Source organism: Trichosurus vulpecula, chromosome 1 (assembly GCF_011100635.1).
Source record: "Trichosurus vulpecula isolate mTriVul1 chromosome 1, mTriVul1.pri, whole genome shotgun sequence".
Taxonomy (NCBI): domain Eukaryota; kingdom Metazoa; phylum Chordata; class Mammalia; order Diprotodontia; family Phalangeridae; genus Trichosurus; species Trichosurus vulpecula.
This window is the reverse complement of record NC_050573.1, coordinates 482,044,980-482,069,430: the sequence shown is the minus strand read 5'-3', so window position 1 is coordinate 482,069,430 and position 24,451 is coordinate 482,044,980. Positions and strand designations below refer to the sequence as shown.

At 37.5% G+C, this 24,451-nt stretch overlaps 1 protein-coding gene across 3 annotated transcripts in view; it reads left to right on the top strand.

Moving 5' to 3' along the window:
• FER (FER tyrosine kinase) overlaps positions 1–24,451 on the top strand; it is a 272,528-nt gene that overhangs the window by 176,750 nt on the left and 71,327 nt on the right. For all 3 annotated transcript variants that reach the window (XM_036738466.1, XM_036738482.1, XM_036738474.1), the window contains one exon: positions 16,280–16,403. In XM_036738466.1, the coding sequence (XP_036594361.1) occupies positions 16,280–16,403 (124 nt within the window). The remainder of the gene's footprint in view (positions 1–16,279; positions 16,404–24,451) is intronic.

Genomic DNA, 24,451 nt, shown 5'->3' with positions numbered 1-24,451 from the left:
TGCTCACTATGTGCCAGGGCACTGTAATAAGTGCTTTACAGTTATTATCTCATTTGACCCTCCCAACAATCCTGGGAGGTAGGAGCTGTTATTATCCTTATTTTAGAGATGAGGAAAGTGAGGCAAACAGATTAAGTGACTTGCCAGAGTTACACAGTAATAAGTGTCTGAGGCCATATTGAACTCAGGTCTCCTTGACTCTGGACCATAATATCATCATCATACATAAAAATTGGCATACCTGTTTACTCAGTCTCACTCAGATAACAGTCCTTCTCCTCTGCAGATCTGTAAAAGAGAATAACAGCATGTATAAACATTGAAGACACAGATAACTGAAAAGTTAGCATTGTCATGAATAATCAACTAAATAGTTACGTTGTATACTTTAGGATAAATCTTGATGCCTCGCTGAAAACTGCGTGAAGGAGCTCACGTTCATAAGATGAAAAACTGTAAATACCATAGCTGACACATATCCAGGCCAGTTATTACATACATATGGTGTAAGTTGGAAGTCTAGTAAGAACATTATCTAAGAAAAATTTGGGCAGTTATCTGTGGAAATGAGGATGAGAATGCAAGGATAGATTATCAAGATGCATTATAATGGATTTATCATTAAGTTGGATTATGCAAGGTGAAGCATATTAATGCACTGAACAGATGGCAGAGAAATTATGGAGGTGACCAATAGCATGCATAAGTTGAACATGAGGAGACTGGAGAGAGAAGCAAAACAGCAGTTCAACAGAATATAAAATATAAGTTGTCCAAAAAAATAAATATTAAATTGGAATAGACTGCAGGAAACAATATCAGAGATAAATATACATATGTTTATAATATTTATGTGTATATATGTTATATAACATTTACAGAGTGGAATGGAATATGATGATAACAGTGCTAGTATCTGGCATCCTGGGTCTTAAAATGGATGAATAAGAAGAATAGGGCAGAGCCACTGGAATGAATGGGAAGTGCTTCTGGTACTTCTAACCTTAAGAAATTTATTTAGCATAGGGCCTGCAAAGGATGTTTTCAAATTTTCAGCACCCTTTTCTGTCGAGGAGAGTGAGAAGATGAGGAAAAGTAGAGGTGTGGAGCAGGAAGCATGTAGGTGGTGGTACATAATTTGAGTTAAACCACCTTCACTAGAATACCAAGGTTTATGGCCTCCAACTACAAGCTTGCTGACAAATTTAATGTGTTAAAAATAAAACAACTTGGCAATATCATATATCAAATCACAGCCCCAGCTTAGTTTCTCAGCAACTTACTTGAGAAAAATGAAGTTGTTGCATTAATTTTTTTTAGTGAAACTTTATTGAGATGAGTTCCAGGGAGAAGTGGAATTTGACCATGTGTATTTTCCTTCTTTTTCTTCTGGCTAGATGTATTTCACTGAAAACCACTTTTACAAATGTCGTTTTGGTCTGTCTTCCTCATTACATTAAGACTTTTAAACATGTCTGAGGACATATTTATCTGGTGATCTGAATTAGTGAAGAAAGTCTATGATTTATTTTCAGAGGAGAGAGGTTCTTGTTGGTGGCCTCTGAATTGTCTTTAGAGATTCTGAAATTTTGTCCTTCTGCTTCTAAGTGATAAGTATTCAAAGTCAGAAAAAACTCAATTTACCTTTTCCATTCTAAGTGGTTACCTAATTTCAGTCACCTAAAACTGGTGGTGCCAGTTTTACACACAGGTTACTAAGGTATATTGGTAAAAGTGTAAATTTGAATGAAAGCAGAGCAGAAATGTCAGTAACCTGAAAATAAAAACAAAACAGTTAGATCTGGGCACCCACATAGCTGCTAATTTCTTCCCAGAGCTCTTGTTTTGTCTTCTTTTTATTTTGTTCATAGAATTTTAGAAAAAGAGCATATTTCTTCCATTTTTTCACATTCTGTTCTGAAGTTCTTTTAGAGCCTAATTCTCTATCTGTAATAATCCCAGAGAGGCTGCTGGTCTCCAGTTGTGTTCTCCATAGGCTCCTTTTGGACTACCAAAAAACAAACAAAAGCCAAACCACAAACACACTGCTGTAGATCTTCAGAAGCAATGAAGGCAAAAAAAAAACCAAAAAAAACCCAAAACCAAAACAAACCCAAAACACTGCAGGGATCTAACAGACAGTCAATGCTTAATGTAGGAATTGCTGTTTCCCTTCTTTCATACTTTTTGCCATCTCTGAGCTCTAAATTTTGAGAGCTAAAAGGCCATAACTATGATCTTTGCCTAGGCTTACTCTTCTGTCTGGGGAGACTGAGAAGATAAGAGGAAAAGTAGATGTGTGGGGCAGGAAGCCTAGATGATGTTACGTAACTTAAATTATACCACCTTCACTAGAACACCAAGGTTTATGGGAACCAACTGCCAGTTTGCTGACAAATTTAATATTTATTAAAAATAAAACAACTTAGCAATATCAAATCATCCTCAGACAGCCTCCTCTTCCTACAATCGAGGAGAAAATGCAGTATGAAACAATTGAAAGTATGCAGTTTTTTACCGTTTAGCAAATATTAGCAGTATTTAAATGATCACAGAAATGGAACCAAATATCTGTCTAGTGGTTTGACAGACATATTAACAGTTTCTGGAGTTTGGTCCTTAGTTTGGTGATAGTGATGATGATGATGATTCTGGTGATGCTGATGGTTGGATGTATGTGACATAGGTATAATCAATCATCTGTTATCTAAATGCTTATTGCTGGAGTGAAAGCCAGATTGATGAGAGGAAGAGAATGCCCCTGGTTCTTTGTAATCTGGTTGAGTATTTTAAAGGAAAAATTGCTTCTCATCCAAACAAACATGTTCAGCCTTTTGATGAAATGAATTTGAATAAAGGCTTTAATTTCACATATTATTCTCTTTGCAACAAAGCCTAAAGCTTCTGCTTACAGTAAGTAAGCATCCTAATTTGGTTATAGTAAGTAAGCAAGCATATTTCTTCAGTCTTCATTTTCCTGTCAAATCTGATTTTTATTTAATCAACAAATATTTATCAATTACTTCCATCAAAGATGATGCAATAAGACACAGATCCTTCCATAATGGAGATTTGAACTTAGTTGCTGGTGCAAGGCATGTATAGAAAAAATAAGAGAACAATTTTTATAATTTGTTACAAAATTACTTGGAATACACAACTCTGTGAAAGGAATATATGGGTTGACTATAATAGTGAAAGGCTTTCAGAAGTACAGCTTGATCTGGGCTTTAAAAGACGGATAGGGTTCGGGAAGGCAAAGAGTAAAGTAATGTAAAGGGGAAGAATAGAAACTTCAAGGGCACTGAGGTAGCATGACATATGGTGTAGATGAGTGTTGATCAATACTGGGAATAAGGTTAGCTCAATTCGACTCTGATAGGCCTCATTCTTCAATGGCTCACATATTCTTACCTTTCCATATTCTCCCCGTCCCAGTGATTTTGAACCTTGGCTACTGAAGTACAGAACTCTTTATACGTCCTCAGCCTCCCACTACCTCCTTCCTATTTCTCTCAGCACTACTTCCCAAATGTCCCATTCCAGATCCACCCACACATTTCACTGTGCTCTCTCGAGTGCCTACTTCATAATTAACAAACATGACTTCATCTTAAACCTTTTCCTCTCTGACTCTTCCCGTCTAATGACACTCATTAAGACCTGCTTTCCTGAATGATACTGTATCCCTTACCATTTTTAACTACTGGTCGCACTTTTATCTATATCCTTTCCCCCTCCGCTGGTCCTGGTGAAGTAGTTTGAATTCACTTTGCTCCCCATTGCTAATTCTAGGCTTTTTCTCTACCACCATCAGTCAGCAACCTCTCCCTATTTGAGGTTCACACTATTCAAAAGATAACACCTATTCCACATTCTAGTGGCCATTATCTATCAACTCCCATTTTCTTTCCTTCTTCAATGATTTCATTACCTGTTTCAGTCTTTCTGTCCTCTCCAACTCCTACTCTCATATTAGGAGATTTCAACATATATTTTAATATTTCCTCGAATACCCTAACTTTCCAGTTCTTCAGACTACTGAGTTCTGAATTCTCATCAACTCCACCTCATTTGCACACAGATAGTCTTCCCTTGTTCTTGCCATCAACCACAAGTGTTCCATTTTTCTGTTCACGAACTCTGAAATTCCTAATATCATTCCATCTTTCGCTATATTTTACAGACCCTGGTCCTGTTATTTGTCCTCACTATCACTTCCAATCCCTCCATACCTCAATTCTTTCTTAGGCCATCACCCATACGTTATTTGTGCTCTCCTTCCTTTCCTATCTTAACAAACAAAGATTTGAGATGAACAGAATCAAGGTAATCCTCTACACTCAAATCCCTTGCCCCCTTGTTCTATCACTAGTCTCACTTTGCCAAACTCCCACCATCTAGCACCTTCATCTCCATTCATGCACTACCAAACAGAGCTAGAGAACATCATAAAGCCACAGTTACATAATTTATGTTACATAATCTTAACTGGGCTTTTACTACAACAAGGTAATCCTTTATACTCTTGTAATTAATTTGCTTTCCTACTAACCACAACAGGTATTCCAAACCTTTTTATCCTTTCCCAAGCCTCCCATGGTATCCTCTCTCCCCAACTCCCTCAGCTGAGGATCTTCATATTTTACTGAAAAAGTTAAGATCATTCACCAAGACCTTCCTGTTATTCACTCCACATCTTTCATAATGCATACACCTTCCCTCACAATCTCCTTTACTCTTGTCTCTTATGAAGAGCTGACCTTTCTCTTTGTAAGGCAAACTCCTCTACATATATCCTATCTTCTCTTGCAGATTTACTCCTGTGTCATCCTTACTCTCTATCTGCTGACTCTTTTCTTGATGCCTTTGGCTCTGTGTTATATTCAAGGTAAAATATAAAATCCTTTCTTTGGCATTTAAGGCACTTAGAAACTTTCCCCTTCCTATCTTTCCAGTTCTCTTATAGCTTACTCCCCTTCATATACTTACGATCTAGCAATACCTACTTCATTGCTCTTCCTCCATCTCCTAAATCTGTGCCTTTTCAATGGCCGACCCATGTCTGAAATGCTCTCTCATCACCTTAACTTTCTGGCTTCCTTAGCTTCCCTCAAGACTTAGTACTTTCTGCAAGCTTTTCCTAGTATACCCCAACTCCTTAGTGCACACTGCCTCCACATTCTACCCCCGAATTCCACCCCTACTAGGCCTCCTTCAGAGATAGTCTCTTATTTACATTGTATATATTTTGTATATAGTTATTTGCGTGTTTTGTCTCCTATTGAAATATGAACCCCTTGATGACAGGGACTCTGTTTTTGCCTTTCTTTGTATTTCCTGGGACATAATAAAGCAATTAATAAATGCATGTCAACTGACTGACTCCAGAATCACCCCTAGTCCTATGCATCAACTTTCTCTTTCTTCAGTGATCATGGCATAGTTTTGGAAAAAGGCCAGAGGGTGATCAGAATCACACTTTTTTAAAGCATCTATAAATTTTAATTTAGCTGTTAGTGCTTAGTGTAAAATTCTTGTCTAGTGACCAACAAATGTAAATTTTGCTAAAGGAACTAAATTGTAGCAATCGTGATATTCTCACAATAGATTCATTGTTCTTAATCTTTTTTGTGTGTCATAGATCTTTTGGCATTCTTTTGAAACAAATGGATGCCTTCTCATAATAATTCTTTTAATTGCATAAAACAAATATATATGACTCTAAAGGAAAACAGTTATATTGAAATAGTTATCAGTCTTTTTTTTTTAAAGTTAATAGACCACCAGTTAAGAATGCCAGTAAAATCAGATGACAAAAAGAAAGTTTCAACTAAATAGAGGATGTTTCTCAGGTTCTCCTTGTGAAGGATAAAGGAAATTTTTGTTTGTTTTTATCATATGTCTAGACATAATGAGAAAGATTAATTCATGGGACATTTGATCATCTTGAAGGGCATTTTTCTTGATATTCATATGCATCTTTGATTTCATTTATCCAGGAGTTCCCTCCATTGATCATAGCCCATCTATTCTTGCCCTTCTTGTGCAACTCTTGTCCATGTTATCCTAAAAGTTCACTATTGATGGTCCTTCCAATCTGCTAGAATCCTTCTTTGCTTTGTCTCTACATTGTGAGAATACCAGTGGAGCACTGCAGTTATTTACCTGTCATCCCTTGCTCTTGCTGTGTGACTAGCCTATCTCTTCTTCCCATCGTACAATTCTTTCATGATATCCTTTACTCCTGTTCTTTTTAGAATTTCTCATTGATTATTTGTTGCCACCTGTTCATGACAATCATGTGCCTTTCCATTGCCCTGTGTGTGATAGCCATCTTTAGTTCTTCTGAGGCAGTGGTATTCCATGTGTAATTATGATATAGCCATACTGGGAAAATGATTATATTAAAAAGTGGGCCTTTTCCTTCATGAGAACCTCTGGGTCCTGAAATCAGTCCAGCTCCTTCTCCTCTTCCTTTTCAACTCTAGACCCAACTCTATATTTGTACTATATACCCAAAATATACATACTGTTGGGAAAAATCTATACACATGTTTATCTAAATTCATGTTGAAATCCGAGTGATAAATATTCTTCATCCACTTGTTCTTTCCTGTGTATATGGATGAGCCTAACTACTTTGATTGATTACTGATGGCATCCAGAAATCTTTGCAATGGCCTGGGACTTGATGCAGTAACCACAATGCCATCCACAGATAGGAGCTTATGAAGGACCTGACTGTTCACAAGGAATACTTCCTCAGCTTGTGTGCAGGATCTCCTCCATTGTAATGGGCGTTATATTTAATGAATGTACACCTTCCTGTTCTGTGTCTGAAATGTTTTTTATCAGCGGGTCATTGAAAAGGTTCATTTCTGATGCCATATGTTCTAAGGTATTCTTCATGAACTTGATATATGGATGAGAGATACTTTGCTGTAAAAGAATCTGCAAGGTGACATTTTGTTCTACTAAATCAGTTTTTTTTAATAATCAAAATGCACTGTGCAACGTGTTCTAATATCTCTACTTCTTTCAGTTAATTGTGAGGTAATGAAGATGTGATCCATTGCTGAGTATTGCTTGCAAAGGCCTGCTTTTTCCCCAATGCCTCGTAAAAAGAATACCCTCAATTCATGTAAAGGTGACTACCAAAAAGATTCTGTGTAGTCAGTCAGCTAGCTTTTATTAAGCACCTAATACATAAGATGAGTGAGTAGAGCAAATAGATCAGTAGATAACTATTTTTATCCTTGAATTCCCTTGGGATGACTTTGTTTTGATATCTTGCCAACCTTTCTTTAAACTGGTTTTACCTTCTCTTGCTTTTCTATCCTACATGAGGTGATCCAGTTTCTAATCTTCCATAATCTTTATTTGTAAGATTTTACAAATGTTTATATTCTGATTCGGTATTGCTTTTGGCAGCTATCTCTTTCTGGTTGGTGGGTAAGTCAGATGTGTGCCAACTAAGGCACTAAGCGCTCTTTAGTCTCTTTATTGTGGCAATTAATTTACCTTGGTTAATGTTCTGGAGTAAATTATTAGAATCTGTGTTTATGTTATTTCTTTTGTCCATTTCCCATTTTTAATTTTCATAATTTAATTCAGGATTAAATAATTTAATTGCATGCCACATTTTGTTTTGTCCTACTTTGTATTCTAAAAATATTTTGAGTTTTTTGGTATAATTTTCTACTTTCCTATAGTTTTTTCTTTTTTCTTTTGTTTTGCATTGATCATGACTGAAGATAATGCTACCTAATGCTCTTAAAGAGCTAGAAATTTCAGCACTTCAGGTCCAATGAATTAGAGTCAGAGAATAGAGCTCTTCATGCATGTTTGAAAACAAAATAAAAACAGGGAAAAAAAACTCTTCTGGTTTATCCATATAGCCACAATTTTTGTAGGTCTTTTGTAGCTTATATTTATTTAGACTTGAACACAGTTTTACTCTCTTCTCAAAATGAATCAGCCTACAGTCTGTATCATAAAGAAGCTTACGGGGGGCAGCTAGATGGTGCAGTGAGCAGAGCACCGGCCTTGGAGCCAGGAGGACCTGAGTTCAAATCTGGGCTCAGACACTTGACGCATGTACTAGCTGTGTGACCTTGGGCAAGTCACTTAACCCCAGTTGCCCTGCCTTCCCCCCTCAAAAAAAAAATAAAGTAGCTTACATGCCATTCTCTAAAATTCAACAATGATTCTGTGTTTCTAAAATCATAAGTCTACGCCCAGTTCTTTTCAGGAACACCAGATATCATTATTTTCAGGCATGTATGGGTTTTAATCTGCTTTATATGGTTTCCCTGGCTCTGGTTAAAGCAAATACCTCGGTCAAGGATTTCTAGAAAATTGGTACTCAGGGAAATGATACAATCATGAGCTTTATTGTAATGTGTTATAGCAAGCAGGCAAACAAAGCATATACATACACTATGACAATATAAACCAACAGAAATTTGTCCCACATGCAACAGACTCACCCGACCTGGAGGATCAAAGAGACATGTTGGCTACTGAAGTACAGAACTCTTTATACGTCCTCAGCCTCCCACTACACCCTCAAAGTTGGAGTTCAGATCGCAAGATTATATACCCTAAGAATTGGCTTGGTTAAAAACAGGTAACCTGTGCCAGATGTTGGAAGGGGCATTCCTAATCAGACTCAGATGTGGAAAAGTTCTCCAAGTACATATCAATATCAGGCTTCTATGAACCTCAGGTGGGGAGAGTTTATCCAACCACAACCTGGTTAACTAATGTTAACTAAGGCAATAGGAGTAAATGATTCAAGGCCCCTGTAGTAGGTTAAGAGTTTGGCTTATCTAAAAGCTGCAAGCGTTATCCAACTAACATAGAGCTAACAGTGGAAAATGACAACTGTCTGTTTTGCCTATACTGTATGTTTCTATGGGCATTAGGATCACTTAGCTTAAGTGACTCCATATTTGGAATCCTATCATTATAATGCAACATCAGACATTAAACAAATAATAACGTCAAACAGTATAAAGTTTACAATCATCACAGAATCTCATATTTTCCTTATCTGTTAATAAAGATAGTTGGACTAGATCTGTAGTGTCAAACTCAAATAGAAAGAGATCCCTGCAGGCTCCATATTGACTTAGAAACCTACAAATTAGCATTATCAGGGTTGTATTGTATTTTTATTTATTTTGTTAAACATTTTTCAACTACATTTTAACTATTTTAGACTGGGAGTTTGTCACCTCTGGACTAGATTACCTTTAAAGTCCCTTTCAGCAGCAAGCCTTATGATCATATATATTTTCACCGTCTTCTTTATTTTGTGTCCCCAGTAATGAGGTGCCTTTCTGTATCTGAAACATTTCACATTCTTACGTTTTATTATTAAGGTAGGAAAACTATCCAGTTCCCAGAGTATTTCACTAAGCAAAAATATATTAAAATTACTTAGCCTAATTGTGGGTATTTGGGGTTTCTCAGACCAATTTTCCATAAGGTAATGGCTTTTTTTGAATTTTGAAACAATATTCTTTTCTTGTGGAGGACTTTCTTAATTATAAGCCAGTTCCCTGTCTGCTTTATTCTTACAAGTTGTCCTTTCAGTACTGTTCTTTTCTGCACGTTTGCTTTAGTATTTCAGTCACGTTTTATAACACCCTACCAATCAATTTCCTTTCCTTCCACAGTTTGAGGTCACCTCACTTTTCTTCAATCAATCATTAGTTGCAAGAACAAACCCCAAAATCTGAAATAGTTTTAGAAAGAAATTGATTTGGTCATCTGATAGAGGAGAGAGCCAGAGGTTACATTACACAGAGTTCAGACAAAGGCATAAGGACATTTGCCTGATTGGCCGAAGGTAGGCAGTAGGTAGTTTCCAGAGAAGAGTAGTTTGAGATCTTCATCAGCAAGTAAGTCTATCCAATTTGGGGAACCCAAAACATAAGCTTTGGGTGGACCCAGAACAAGCACTGGGTGGGATCAAAGCATTCTTTATAGCCATTCTGCTTCCCTGAAGTGACTCTGAGGTCAGCCTGACCCCGCTAGTAAGCTTTTGGGTCCAACAATTTTTCAAACTATTAATAAATGATGAATAACAGAGTATTTTCCCACACAGTCAGCATTTATAAAGCTCATATTGTGTGCCAGGCAAGACCTTTGTGCAGCTTGAGCAGTTTGTATGAATTACTTGGTGAGCTTGGTTTTTAGTGATTTTGATCTTATTTTTGCTTTTATGATATTTGGTTGTTTTGACTCATAATTTAGATTAAGGTCAGTAAACTACCACCAGTGAGCCATTTTGTTTTTGTACCTGTACAAGGTAAGAATTGCTTTTATTTTTAAATAAAGTTTTATTACATTTTATAATATAAAAACCATTGTTAGCTTATGAACCATTTATTGTTCCTTGGTTTAGATGGCCTCTGAATGTATCTCAGGGCTCTTTTATCAAGAAGAGCCACAATTTCTAAACGCTGCTTTAACTATTTTTCTTACTGCTGTTTCTCATCTTTAACATTATCAGATGAGCTATTACTATTATATTTTTATGAAGATTCAGGACCATTTCATTACTGTAAATGACTACAATTATTTTATCATAATTAAGATTTTTTTGTTGTTGTTGTTTCAGTCCTGTAATTTTATCAGCAATAGAGAGCTCCCCATGTGGAAACTCTTTCCACCAATGAATTTCTGTAATTACAAACCTGGGGTGTTGCCTGGGACGCTGAGAAATTATTAAGTGGCTTTCCCATGGTCACACACATTTTTTTCATAGGCAGGACTTGAAACTGGGTTTTCCTGACCCTGAGGCTAGCTTTTATTCACCACACCACAATGGATTATATTGACTATTTTAATGGAGATGTTGGTGATGTCAATTAGGTGGCAGCTATCTTTTCAGCTTATCTATAACAGAAGAACAGTAGTGCAAAGAGGTTGCTTTTTTTCCCCTCTCTGTGAGTCATTTTTAGTGACAAAAATATTTTTTCCATGTCTTTCATGACTATTGTTTACAAATATATTTAACTTTAGTTTAAAGGTGTGCTACTGAAAATCAAAAAGATATTTACGAGTGCCTGTTATATGTAGGCTTGAAAACTTGAACATAAATCATATTTTTATAAATTATATGTCCTTTAAAACATATTTTAGATTGATTTTTAATTGACAGTAACTCCCCATACTTTAGCATTTGGTGGAGTAAGCAATACTTTAATTCTGACGAGATTTCTCAGAAAGAAATCTGGACTTGCAAACCTTGGTTTGAATACCACTTTTGCCAATTATGGCCGTAAAGCTATGGGCAAGCTACTTTAACATCGTTGGCCTCAATTTCCTAACTTGTAAAGTGAGAATAATAATACCTGTTGCTTTTACCTCATTTGGTCCTGTTTGTAAAACATTTTATATTGTTAAATTTTGTCATTCAGCATTTTGAGCATGTATTTTATGTTCAGGGATTTAAAAATGATGCAAAAATTTTGTCACAAAGAGACTGTAACCTACTTTTGAATTGTAGTGACTGCCATATCAGTGCTTCTGCAGAACCCTCATTTAATGCTTTTGGAAGTAGAAGAATCTTGAATTAATGTTCTCTAATTTAACTCTTTAGTAACTAATGTTGTCTCAGATAAGAAGCAGACATGGCTGAAATTATCTTGTCTAGATCTTTGACTTAGTTTATTTTATATCAGTTTGCTTACCTAGTGATTTCAGGTTATAGGCTAATGGTATAAAGTAGTCACAGAATGTTAGTAATAGGAGGAATTTTAAAGAGCCATCTCATTTTGTAGATGAGCATACTGATACCTAGGGGGGTTAACTGATTCACCTAAAGTCACACTTGTAGCTAGTTGAATAGCTAAGAATAAAACTCCCTTTCTGTGGGTCGCAGTCAAATATTCTCTCCAGAACAGTACAACACCTTTCTAAAATAAAGTGTTGGCCACTGTGCAGACTCCAAGATGGTAGCGTGCAGTGGGTCCGGGTCCATGTGCTAAGGAATGGCCAAGCCCTCTGGCAACAGGACAGTGAGGACCTGGTGCTCAGACCAGGAGGCCTATGACACTGTACCATAGCACGCAGACTGACTTTCACAGTGACTTTCCCCTGTACTTCTGGGACCCAGGACCCCAGTACTCAGAGCAACAGGCTGATAGTGATACAGATACATAACTTACATGGGACCCAGAAAAACGAGGCCTCTGAGGACAGTGAAAGTGAAAGCGAGGATGAGGAAGAAGAATATGAAAAGAAGAAACTCCAACTGGAGCTGGCCATGATCCTCCACTATGGAGCCGTTAACTGTGTCTAGGTTGCACGGCTCAAGGAGACCCCTGTGGCAGGAATATGGTCTGAGAAAGGCCAGGTGAAGGTGTTTTCCCTTCATAAGCCCCTGGAGGCAGTGGATGATCCTCAGGTCCTGACATCATCCTTATAGGATGAGCAGGACTGGACCCTGTTGCTGTTTGCCTTTGCTGGCCACACGCCTAACGGTTTTGCCCTGGACATGTTCCTCCGTCCCTCCAAGTGTTGCCTGGTTGCCTGCTGACTGGTGATTGTCAAAAAAAAAAAACAAAATTCACCTACCCAGTGGGGTTCCAGGCATGCATACCCATTCCTGCTCTATGGAAGATCTGTAGAGGTCATCAGCTGAGGACGTGGTGCTTGCATCATTTTTAGTCGATGCCTCCATCCAAATATGGAACATTTGGCCAGTGCCAAGTGAGGCCTGCATGCTCATGGCTTAATCTGCCTATGATGTGGATGTCAGTGTTACCACCTGGAGTTATTGAGAGACATCCTTTCTGCTCAGCAGAAGTGACAGTGGCACCCTTGAAGTCTGGAATTTCAGGCAGTTCAAAATTGGCTCCCCATTGGTCATCTTCAGGCAACATATAGCACCTGTGACCTCCATGGGATGGCATGGTTATCACAGAAGCAGGAATACATGACTACCTTATGCAGTGGGATCTGGTGGTGGAGAGGGACCTGGAGGCAGGTAGCACAGAGTTTGAGAGAGATCCCCTGGTGATTGAGCTTGCTTCACCAGGAGTAGTTGTTCATGCACCAAGGGGAGGTGGCTATCAGGGAGCTGCATTGACATCCTCAGTATATGAGTGCCTTCATCAGCATGGATTTGTCTGCCTTCACTGTCTTCAGCATCATCAGCATCTCCTGGGCCTCCAGTTGGAATCTGGGCTGCATTTGTCTCATCTCCCTTTTGCTTGGAACAGATTGGGATGCCCTACTGCAACCAATAAAGGTAGCCTGGTTTTACCCCATTTGAATCACAAAAAGGCTTATTTTACCTATTTTCTTTCGTGACTGGATATTCTTTGACCTCTCTCCTGGAGGGATTTGGTTTGGACCCATTTGCCTTCAGAAATGGGTAGTGGCTTGGCTTTCCCTCCCCTTCCCTCAAGCCCCATGCAAAGATTTGATTTGCCCTAGTTGCTTTCTTGAATGTACTGGTTTTCACACACTCCACTGTGCTTAGATGGTTCTTGTCTTCCCAAGGACTTAAGCAGAGGAGGAGTTGTAGGGTTTGAGGATCAAAGGAGGGCAGGGTTCATTGGATATGGGTATGTTTGTAATCAGTAAAAGAAGAGAAGATGGAAAAAAATGTGTCAAGTATACTCTCCATTTGAGGTACTTTCCCCAAATTGCACTCGCACTAACATGTTAGGGACCCAGAGGAGCTAATTATTACTCTCAGCTTTGTAACAGTAAGGCCTATGTTTTTAATACATTCTCCCACCTGTGTGCTTCCCACTAACAATCAGCCAGTTGTTTCAGTTACTTTTCAGAAAAAAGCATTTACCAAGGAAGTTTAAAAAGAACAATTGGTTTAAAACATTCTCCAAAACTTTTTAAAATGCTAAGAATTGTTTTAAATGTAATTAGGGGGAAATAATATCATTTTTTTAGAAATTAAAAAAACCACTCCCCCCAATTTCTCTGTTTGGGTACAGTACCCCTATGTGCCAAGCCTTAAGAATGCAAATACAAAAGAGACACTTAGGGGGATAGTAGCCAGGTAAGTAAACTTTGGTTCTAAAAGTTACTTCGGTGGTGAATGGAGTCATAAAAGAATGGTTTGATCACACCCCAACAACAGTGTCAGAGTTGATTTGCTCAAGGTTCTAGAACTGAATGGAGAAGGAGGGTATATATGTGAGAGCAAAAGTAGTTGGCAAGTGTATTGGCAAGGGAATAATCACAATATAGGTGATAATTGTCAAAACGCCTATGTGGTTCTGTATTGCAAAATATACTCTCCACATAGAAGGTAGAAGTAATTCAGACACCAGAGGATCAGATCCCATAAGCCATCTGCCCAGTCCATCACAGCAGCAAAGAATTCAATACACAGCATCACCGCATGGAGCCTTGCCATCCCCAAACCATCCCCTGCCGGGGGCCTTCCCCAAAAACTCACAGCCAACACATCACGCTTTCCCTCAGCTCTGTCATAACTGCTCTCTCAGCATTTCCTGTGACACAATTTCCTTTTCCCATCAGGAAGCTCCTCCCACCTCGTGTGACTTAGGCGTCCTGTGACATAGGCAGGTCGCATGGCCTATTAACAGGTGGGAAAAAAAATCTTCAAATCCAAATTGCTGTTACAGCAAGGCTTTGGAGACATCCAAAGAAAAGGGAATGAAGTGAAGCGTAGTGGCTGGAATTCCTTGAAATATTGGTTCAAGGAAAGCAGTCACTAGTCAAGACAATGAGGCACCAAGTGTTGAGATTGGGCAGAGCTGTGGAGAAGATGGCCAGAAGGTAAAAAGTGAAGTAAAGCATATACGCCTAGTATAACTTGGGAAAGTCTGCTCAAATATGGTAGACAGTGGTGTTGAAGTATGTGTATAGAAACCTTATATTCTCTATGTGTGGATAAAGGGATAATTCATAATTCCTGGTACTGTAAACCTTTTCTCCCTTTGTGGAGTTCCCTTAGGTGTAGCTCCCTGCCCTATTCTACATGTATGTACTTTTCTACAATTCATAGCTAGTAAATCTCTCATTCCAAAGCCGCTCACAGCTCCTGCTATGAGAAAAGCAGTGTCACTTCATAAACTACTCAACACAGCTCTCTTTTGACTACCTCCATTTGTCTTTGGTGTTCTTTACTGCTTCTGACTGGAGGACAAAAGCTTCTCTTGCTGGTTCTATCTCTCCAGTGACATAATGAGAGACATGGTGAGCGAGAGACAAACAGAAACAGTTTTCTCTTGCCTAAGAGAGATTCCCATCTAAGGACCTGGTTTCAGTACTTGAACTGCAATCCTCAAATCCCAGAATGAAATCCTCCACCTCTGGACTGGTCTGCTGTTTTTAGAGTACTTTATTTTAAAGTACTTACTAAGTGCCAGCCACTGTGCTAAGTGTTAGGATGTAAACACAAAGCAAGACAGGAGCTTACCTTGCCTTCAAGGAGCTTACATTCTAATGGGGGAAGAAAAAAACAACAAGGGTTTGCCATGGCATGGTGTGGAGATGGTCAGGAAGTGGCACGAAATCCTGGCTTGGAGGGGAGGGGGAGAACAAGATGAGGAAAACCTCACCTTTCAGAGCCTGATCTCCAAGGTCCAGCATCCAAAGTTCTGATGGGTAAAACCTGTTTCAGTTCACATGGTGTGGTAATGGGCCCTGGTATAGTAACAAGGGCCTAGAATTTGGAGTCAGAAGACAATTTCAAATCCCAACTCTGCTCTTGGTCACCTACGTGTCTTTAGGCAAGCAACCTCTGTGCTTCAGTTTCCTCTTTTAAAAAGATGAATTAGAATTGTGTTTTTTGTTTTCATTAATCACAGAGCTTAATACACTAAAATAGAGGTATCAAATGGCCTACCCCTGAGTGACATGGAACCATATTAAAATACAATTGGGAAATACTTGAAAAAATAAAAATACAGTGTAACATAAGATAATTTTAATACTACTACCCTTTAGTTTTTGTTTAATTGACCTGCAATACGCTTAATGATATTAATGTTTGAAAACATCAGATTATTTAAAAATTCTTCTCCAGGCAAATTGGGATAAATATGTAGAACTGAGAGAGGCATTTCGGTAAGTGTTTCTTTCAGTATGAAATACTGAAAGCAACATTTGAGACCATGTAAGGAGGCTGTTTTCTGATTATATGTGATGCTTTGTTTTTAATACTGGTCTCAAGTGAATGGGTTGAAAATTATGGCTGGTAGTAATGGGAAATAAATGATATCCTTACTGTCATGTCTCATTGTCTATCTGTCAATTTCTTTAGGAGGTGATTTCCTTTCCTTTTTGAGAAAGAAGAAAGATGAACTAAAACCCAGACAGTTAGTGAAATTTTCATTAGATGCTGCTTCTGGTATGGCGTATCTTGAGAGTAAAAACTGTATACACAGGTAAGAAAAACAATTTTATAAGGTATATTTTTCCCTCTGAATAGCTACAGAATATAAAAGAGCATAATACTACAAAATTAGATAACCACTTTGTTAAGATGACATCTGAATTGTTTCAGAAGATTAGATCTAGATTTAAAGTTTCCAAGTTTTCTGTTAAAGTGTTGGGATCTTTATTCATTTTTAATCCCATGTGTTTAAAAAAAATTTTTTTTATAAACCCCGAACTATATTATGTATTTATTCATACTTAATTTCATTATGGTAAATATAACCAGTTTGAGAAGGAGTTACTTTGAATGAGGATTTGATATATTTACAGATAATTTGGTGACCTTGAAATCTACCAAAATAGTCATCTACAAGTCATGTAACTAGGATATAGAAATAAAACAATAAGCCCCAATTGAAATGTTTTATACATTCCGCAGTTCTAGCAAAGCTATTTTATGAAGCAATTAGGGCAAGATTTTTCTCCACTGACATCCTTTTCTTATACCTCATTATGATATGATGGCTACCTTATATACCAGACCAATATTACCAATGATGAATAGGTACAAAAATTTTATGAAGTACTCAATAAGACCCTTCAGCTTAAATCAACATCTAATTTAACATTCAGTGACTTCAGTGCAAAAATGGAAATAAAGGATTACAATGAAAAATATACAACAAAATTAGGCTCAATTTTAAGAAATAAAAAAGCCAGAGGCTTATAAACAACAGAAAACTTTAATGCTTATATGTCATGATTACTTGTACAAGAAGAGAGTTCAAAGGAACTGAACAGGGCAAGCACCAATTAATGTCCAAAAAAAAAGGGAAGTGAATTATATTCTAACTGACAGGGAATCGCTTTTTTATTGCCGTGGAAGTCAGTTCCAAATCTGACATCTGACTGTAATCTGACCACCCATTTCTTAGAGCAAAGATAAAAATCAGTACCAAATTAGATGAAAGAATAACAATGAAAAGATATGGCATACAACCAAATTCCAAGTGAATTTTTTAAACAAGCTCTTAACAACAGAAATGACCTTGATAAAGACTTTGATGTCATGCATGTTAAACTTGTTGATGACACAAAGCTAGGAAAATAGTAACACATTGGATGAAAAGAGTTACGATTTAAAAAAAATTTCACAAGCCTAGAATATTTGGAATGTAATTGGGTGCATCTTAATTTTAAAATGTAATTAGAAGAAATATAAAATCCTACACAGATTTTAAAAAATCATTTTCTCTAATGCAATATGGAAGAAGCATGACGAGGTGTCAGATTATTTGAAAATATCTGATGGATGTACTAAAAATGAGTCTGTCAGTGGACCCAAAGTGAATCAACAGATTGATACGGTAACCAGGAAAGCCATGTTAAGAAAAGCATAGTGTTTCTTTGTTGGTGGAGTTGTGAACTGATCCAACCATTCTGGAGAGCAATTTGGAACTGTGCCCAAAGGGCTATAAAAATGTGCATACCCTTTGACCTAAACAATACCACTTCTAGGGCTATATCCCAGAGAGATCACACAAATGGAAAAGGGACCCGTATGTACAAAAATATTCAAAGCAGTTCTTTTTGTGGTGGCAAAGAAATGGAAATCAAGGGGATGCCCATCAACTGGGGAATGGCTAAACAAGTTGTGGTATATAAATGTAATGGAATACTATTGTGCTATAAGAAATGAGGAGCAGACAGACTTCATAATAACTTGGAAAGACTTATATGATCTGGTGCTGAGTGAGGGGAGCAGAACCAAGAGAACATTATACACGATTGCAGATACATGGTATCTATGATGACTAACTTTGATAGACTTGGCTCTTCTCAGCAATTCAAGGTTCCAAGACAACTCCAAAAGACTCATGATGGAAAAAGCTGTCTACATGCAGAGAAAGAATTAGTCTGAATGCAGATTGAGGCAAACTATTTGCCCCCCCTTTTTTTTCCTTCTTTTTTGATTTTGTTTCTTCTTTCTCGTGATTCATTCCATTGGTTATAATTCTTCTTTATAACTTGACTGTTGTGTAAATAAGTTTAACGTGAAGGTATATGTAAAACGTGTATCAGATTACATGCCATCTTGGAGGGGAGGGAGGAAGAAAGGGAGGGGGAAAAATTTGGAGCTCAAAATCTTGTGGAACTGAGTGTTGTAAACTAAAAATAAAAAAAAAATTAAAGAAGCATAGTGTTTAGGACTACAACAATAAATAGTCTCACTGTAGTTTGTTCTGGTATAGTCTTCACTCATATTTATAGAAGTAGGTAGACAAAGTGGAAGCTATCCAGAGGAAGTCATCTCCAGTGGTTAAAGACCTTGAGATGGTGCCATATGAGAGTTGGTAGAAGGATCTGAGGATGTTTAGCTTGGAGAAGAGAAGACTTAAAGGAGATACGGAAGTGTCTTCAAGTTATTTGAAGGGGTGACATGTGGAAGGATGCATTTAGCCTTTTTCTACTTGACCTTAGTAGAAAGAACCAGGAATAAGGGACAGAAGTTACACAGGGGAAGATTTAGGTTTGAGTAATGAAAAACTTCCTAATATCCATAAGCAAAATGCTCTGCCTTGAGGGTGGTGGAGGTAGAGTGAACACAATGGATTCCTACTCATTAAAGATGGTCAGTGAAGGTGCTTTATGCAGAAACTACTTGTTAAATATAACATAGAAGGGATACTTGTTTTTACATGAGTTGTAATTGGTATCCTTTGATATTTCCTCCAACTAAAATTCAGTGAAATTAGTTACCACAGTGAGAGCTTAAAACTCCCTTAAAGCAGGCAAATAGTTTGTTCCCACATTCATTCGTTAACCCATCCTGACCTCTGGCTTCTTCAGTCATCCAAAACTGCCCTTTCCACAGTTTTCATTGATTTCTTGATTGCTAAATTGAGTGGCCTTTTCTCAGTTCTAATCCTTCTTGAACCCTTGGGCCTTTGACAGTGCTGAGTACTCCCTTCAGAATCCTCAGTTTTCCCTAGACTTCATATTGCCTGATTGGTCTTTCTCAGATTCCTTTGCTGAATCATCATTTGTGTCCCACTTAATATATGTGAGTATAACCCAGGGCTCTGTCCTAGGCCTTCTCTTTTCATTCTACACTTTCTCAGTGATCTCATCAGTACCCATCTCTGTGGAGATGACTCCTAGATCTATACATTAATGGTAAACAGGCATCTGCTAATAATAATTGGGGAAATCTCTTTGGTTTTGGAAATAAAATATAAAGGGAGCAGAAAACATTGATATTGATTACATAAGTATAAAAACTAGTAGCTTATATATATAGTAGTTAATATGAACACAAGTCTTCATTGCTAGGAGAATAGCCTTAGGTTTTTCTCCAAAATGAGGATCAAAGCCTCTGGTGGAGGTGCTTATGAAATTTTCTTTTGAGATTCTACATGCAAATGTTAACTCTGACTCCATAAGGATGGGAATATAAACTTTCAATACCAAAAAGATCCCAACATGAGGAGAAAGGCCTCAGTTATTAATGTTGCTATGTATAAATGTGTGTATATATTCTCTAACAAGCAATATCAATTTACTTACATTCACCAGAAAAAAAATGACACTTGAATTAAAAAAGTTCTAAGAAACCAACATATCATATATGTGTGTATACATGTACGTGTCATAGGAAGAGATATAAAAACTGTAAGCCAGGCAATGGTTATAGTTTAATGAAGCCCGTATCAAAATCAAACTCTATTTGAAAATCTTCCCCTGCCCCATTCTCAAAGAGGAACAACATTTTTTTTGAGGGGGGGTGGGGGTGGAAGGGGGAAGGCAGGGCAATTGGGGTTAAGTGACTTGCCCAAGGTCATACAGCTAGTAAGTGTTTCAAGTGTCTGAGGCTGGATTTGAACTCAGGGCCTCCTGACTCCAGGGCTGGTGCTGTCCTCACTGCACCACCTAGCTGCCCCGGAGCAACATTTTAAAATCTTGATTAGGTTTGTAGTTTTGATAATCGTGAGAAGAATGTAGCAGTATTTTCATTACAAAAGAACTTAGCATAAGAATTACAAAATGTAGACAAGTAATTGCATAAAGAAATGGTCTGTTTTTTGGAAAAACAGCTCATTTTATTTTCCATTTAACTTCTAGGATAGTTCTCTAGGAACTTCCATTCTAATTGAAATTTTAGTTTAGTATGAAAGTTTCTGGACATTTTTTGTGTTTGGTTTTTAATCAATTGTGAATAGAATTTAGACTTTCTCCATTGCAGTTTTAAGTGAATTTTTTTTCTTTGTGCTAAAAGCACAAAGTTATGCTCTGTTGTTTTTACTTATATGAGGTGGCTTATTTTAGATTCTCTAGGTCCAAATGGGAAAAATAAAAATTAGTTATTTATGTTTTGAAATATCAAGTTAGATTTTTGAATTGAGTGATTTGAAGGTCAACATTATATAGGTTTTCATCTATTGACAGTGGTGTTTAATATTTGTTTGTTTTTAACTAATGAACTTTTCTCTAATATTTATGAGTGTTCCTAAAAACTTTTTTTATGCTATATTCTTTCATGTCTCAGGACAGTCAAGGATTAATAAATTCTATTTAGTAAATATTATTATTACTATTGAGTGAGAACACAAATACATTTATTACTGTTGGTCAATAAGAATTTATTAAGTGCCAAGTACTAGGGATACAAAGAAAGGCAAAAGATAGTCCCTATTCTCGAGGAGCTCATAGTCTAATGGAGGAGACAACATTCCATGCGTGGGGGACAGCTAGTGAAAATGCCTCTAAAGTTTATTGAGGGGGTGGGGCACAGGAGGTAACATAGTCACACTTTAGGAAAATCACTTTGGTGGCTCTATGGAGGATGAGCTGGATTGGGGAGAGACATGAGGCAGGCAGACCAAAAAGGAGGTTGTTGTTTAAAGATTGATCTCCCTGCCTCAAGCCTCTCCCCACTCCAGTCCATCCTTCAGTCAGACAATCTGAGAACTGGGAAAGACTTTAGCTTAAAAACTCAGGGTCTTCCACTGCATCTGGGCCATCACCAGTGGTCCTGACCTATGTCTTGCCACTGGACCCAGTGACTGGAGGAGAGAGTGAGGCTGATGATTTTGCACAGCTCTGCTTCACTTAAATCCAGTTCCCTTGCAAGTCAAGATTTCGCCCTCCTCCTGTTATTGGTACTCTTCAAGAGCCGAAGATGAACAACAGCAACCAAAGTGATTTTCCTAAAATACTTATTAATTACCCTAGTAATGTCCTAACAGTATTACATACAACCTATTTATCAAAACAGTGCAGCAAGTATTTCAGGTTTTTATTCTACTCCCAGTGATTTGTGAAGGTGTTTGAAATGACCATTTTTATTAGGGAGTTTTCTCACTTTCAGGAACCATTGCTTTTCTTTAGCAGGTTTGTTGAAATAGCCATTTTCGGATGACAGATCTGGGTAAGCCACTAGGTGGTGCTCTAAGCCCTGAGCTGCCAAATTTACTATGTGTGCAGGTACAAGCAGAACTTTCCTGCTCTGATTCCTGAATCCCTCTGCTCATATGCAGAATGAACATGCCTGAGTCTTCTTGCCCCTGAAGCATTTCCTTTTAGGATCTATGCCTGTGTTTCTATCTAAGGATATGAGTAATTATAATAAACTACAAATCACTCATTGCTCAACCCCATCCCCCTGAGATGTTGATCTCTTTCTCATTTTTGTGTGACCTGTAAATATTGCTCACTCCCATGCAGAGTACATTTTACTACTATAAGATGGAAATTAATTATAAACCTGGAGGAGTGGGTCTACTACTGGGCAAAATCAGGAATCTGAACCTCCACTCACAAGCAAAAATTAAAGGCGTCAACTTTAAAATTCTCAAGAGGCTAAGTACCTCATCATTCCTAATAATGCATTAAGGTCTGAAATTTCACTTTCCCCCACATAGGACTTAGAAGGTATAACTTTTAAGTTTATAAAACTTTAGTAAAGCTCTCTCCATCAGTCACCTGTCAAGGTCTCATGGAGAAAGGAAGAAATGGTCTCAGTGACATCCTGCTTCGGGTAAAACTCTCCCATTTAATGGATCTGGTTTATGTTTTCAGGGGCTGCAGTCATAACCTTGGTGAGGGGAAGGATCTATCAAATAAAAAGATCAACTGCCACATTTCCATCCGTCCTAACTTCTCTCTCCCCCCCACCCCAGCCAAAACCCCAGCTCATGGCCTCTGGCATGTCTCCTTTAAAGCTTTGCCACTCTCTTCAGATCTCACTCTCCTAAGGAGACTTTAGAACACGAGGCAACTGCTTTTAAATCAAGCAGTGTGCCTTCTCATTTCATGCTTTGTTTTGTTTTATTTTTTTTGGCAGGGCAGTTAGGGTTAAGTGACTTGACATTTGTCAAGTGTCTGAGGGCAAATTTGAACTCAGGTCCTCCTGACTCCAGGGCCGGTGCTCTACTCACAGCGCCACCTAGCTGCCCTCATTTCATGTTTTTAATCCATACCCAGGGCTTCCTGCTTGTGGTGGCTTCTCTGGCTTCTCTCCAGCTGCTCTGTCTCTCATTTTCCCTAAATCATTTGTTATCCTTAAAAGCATTTATGATGTCTTTTTTTTAGCATCTGTTTCTAAAATTAGAAGTCCTCTGCATGTTTTTGTATGTATTAATGTACACTACTTCACTTAATATTTTATGTTCATTTTGTTCACATTCTAGTTTAGATTGTAGATTTAAATTCATTTAGTAGATTATTCAGCAAAGTAGTGCTAATGAAAACAATGTATTGTATCTTGTAATAATGATAAGTGTAAAGTTATACCAGCAATTAACAAACAATAAGACAGGCCATAGCAATAAACTCAATGCTAGATGCAATTAAGTGACAGTGAAATCAATAACAATTCCAAGCAGAGGGACTGGCAATCAGTGATTGTGGATAAAACACATTGGCAATCATGATGCATTTGGAATTTTATGGGATGCACTAGATTGTACAGAGGAAGGAATCCCAGTGGGAAAAACAGATGGTCAAATCTTGAAGTAGAGGCAAACATGCTAGCAGTAAAGAAAATTTTATATTTTTTAATTTCAGAAATAAAAAAGTGTTTAAAATATTTGCCATGAAATTTTTATAAATTCCATCTGAAAGGAAATACTTCAAGGTGCTTCACAAAATTCCAAAAAGAAAATTCTAATATGAGTTTTTTTTCTCAAAATATTCCTTATTTTAGATATTATTATATTTAACAACTTTTGTTTTGACACTACATATTTGGAGCCAAACCTCATACAAGATAACATTCCTTTCCCCTAAAATTGTAAAAGAGTAATTGCAATTGATAATACATAGAACCTTACACCTTAGTAGTTTGCCGTTATCTATTTTATTTTTTAAAATAAATTGTTAAATGCCATGAGGATACAAAAGATACAGCTCAGTAAACATCTAGACAAGCCTCTTTACAAATGTGTCCTTTGAGGAAGAAGTTTGATTATAGATGAACAGAAAGGAGGGGTTTATATTTTAATTTTGACAGCGTTGTGCTAACATTGGCCATTGCATTTGGAATGAGTTTTGTTGCCTCTCTCCTTCCTGAACTTATTTTCCTTGTTATAGTCTTCTTATATATTAATCCACAGCTCTATCAATGTGCCTTCTTTCAGCCTCTCTTTTTTAAAACTGATATTCCCCATTTTTCTTCACCTTTAGTTTTGAAACAGACTCTAAATATTTTTAAAAGTGAAAATTCCCCATACTTCCTGTACGATAGAAAAATGAGAAATACCGCAGTTCTTCACTTTTTAACCACTACCAGCCTATTACTGATGCTCAGTAATGTTAACTGACTTGTTCAGGCTTGTAAAGAAAATGGCAAAACCAGGATCCAGTCCATGTCCTCTGACTCTGAATCTTGAGCTTTTTTCTCTATACCGTACTGCCTCTCTTTTATTAATTCAAGGATGAGTTAACATAAGAAAATGCTTCCCCTTCTCGCGATCATCTTCTCAGCTTGTCACTCCTCCCTGCCTCTGTTCTCCCCTTCCCCCCTTGCATTTTGCCTAAGCAATCTTTTCTTGACTCA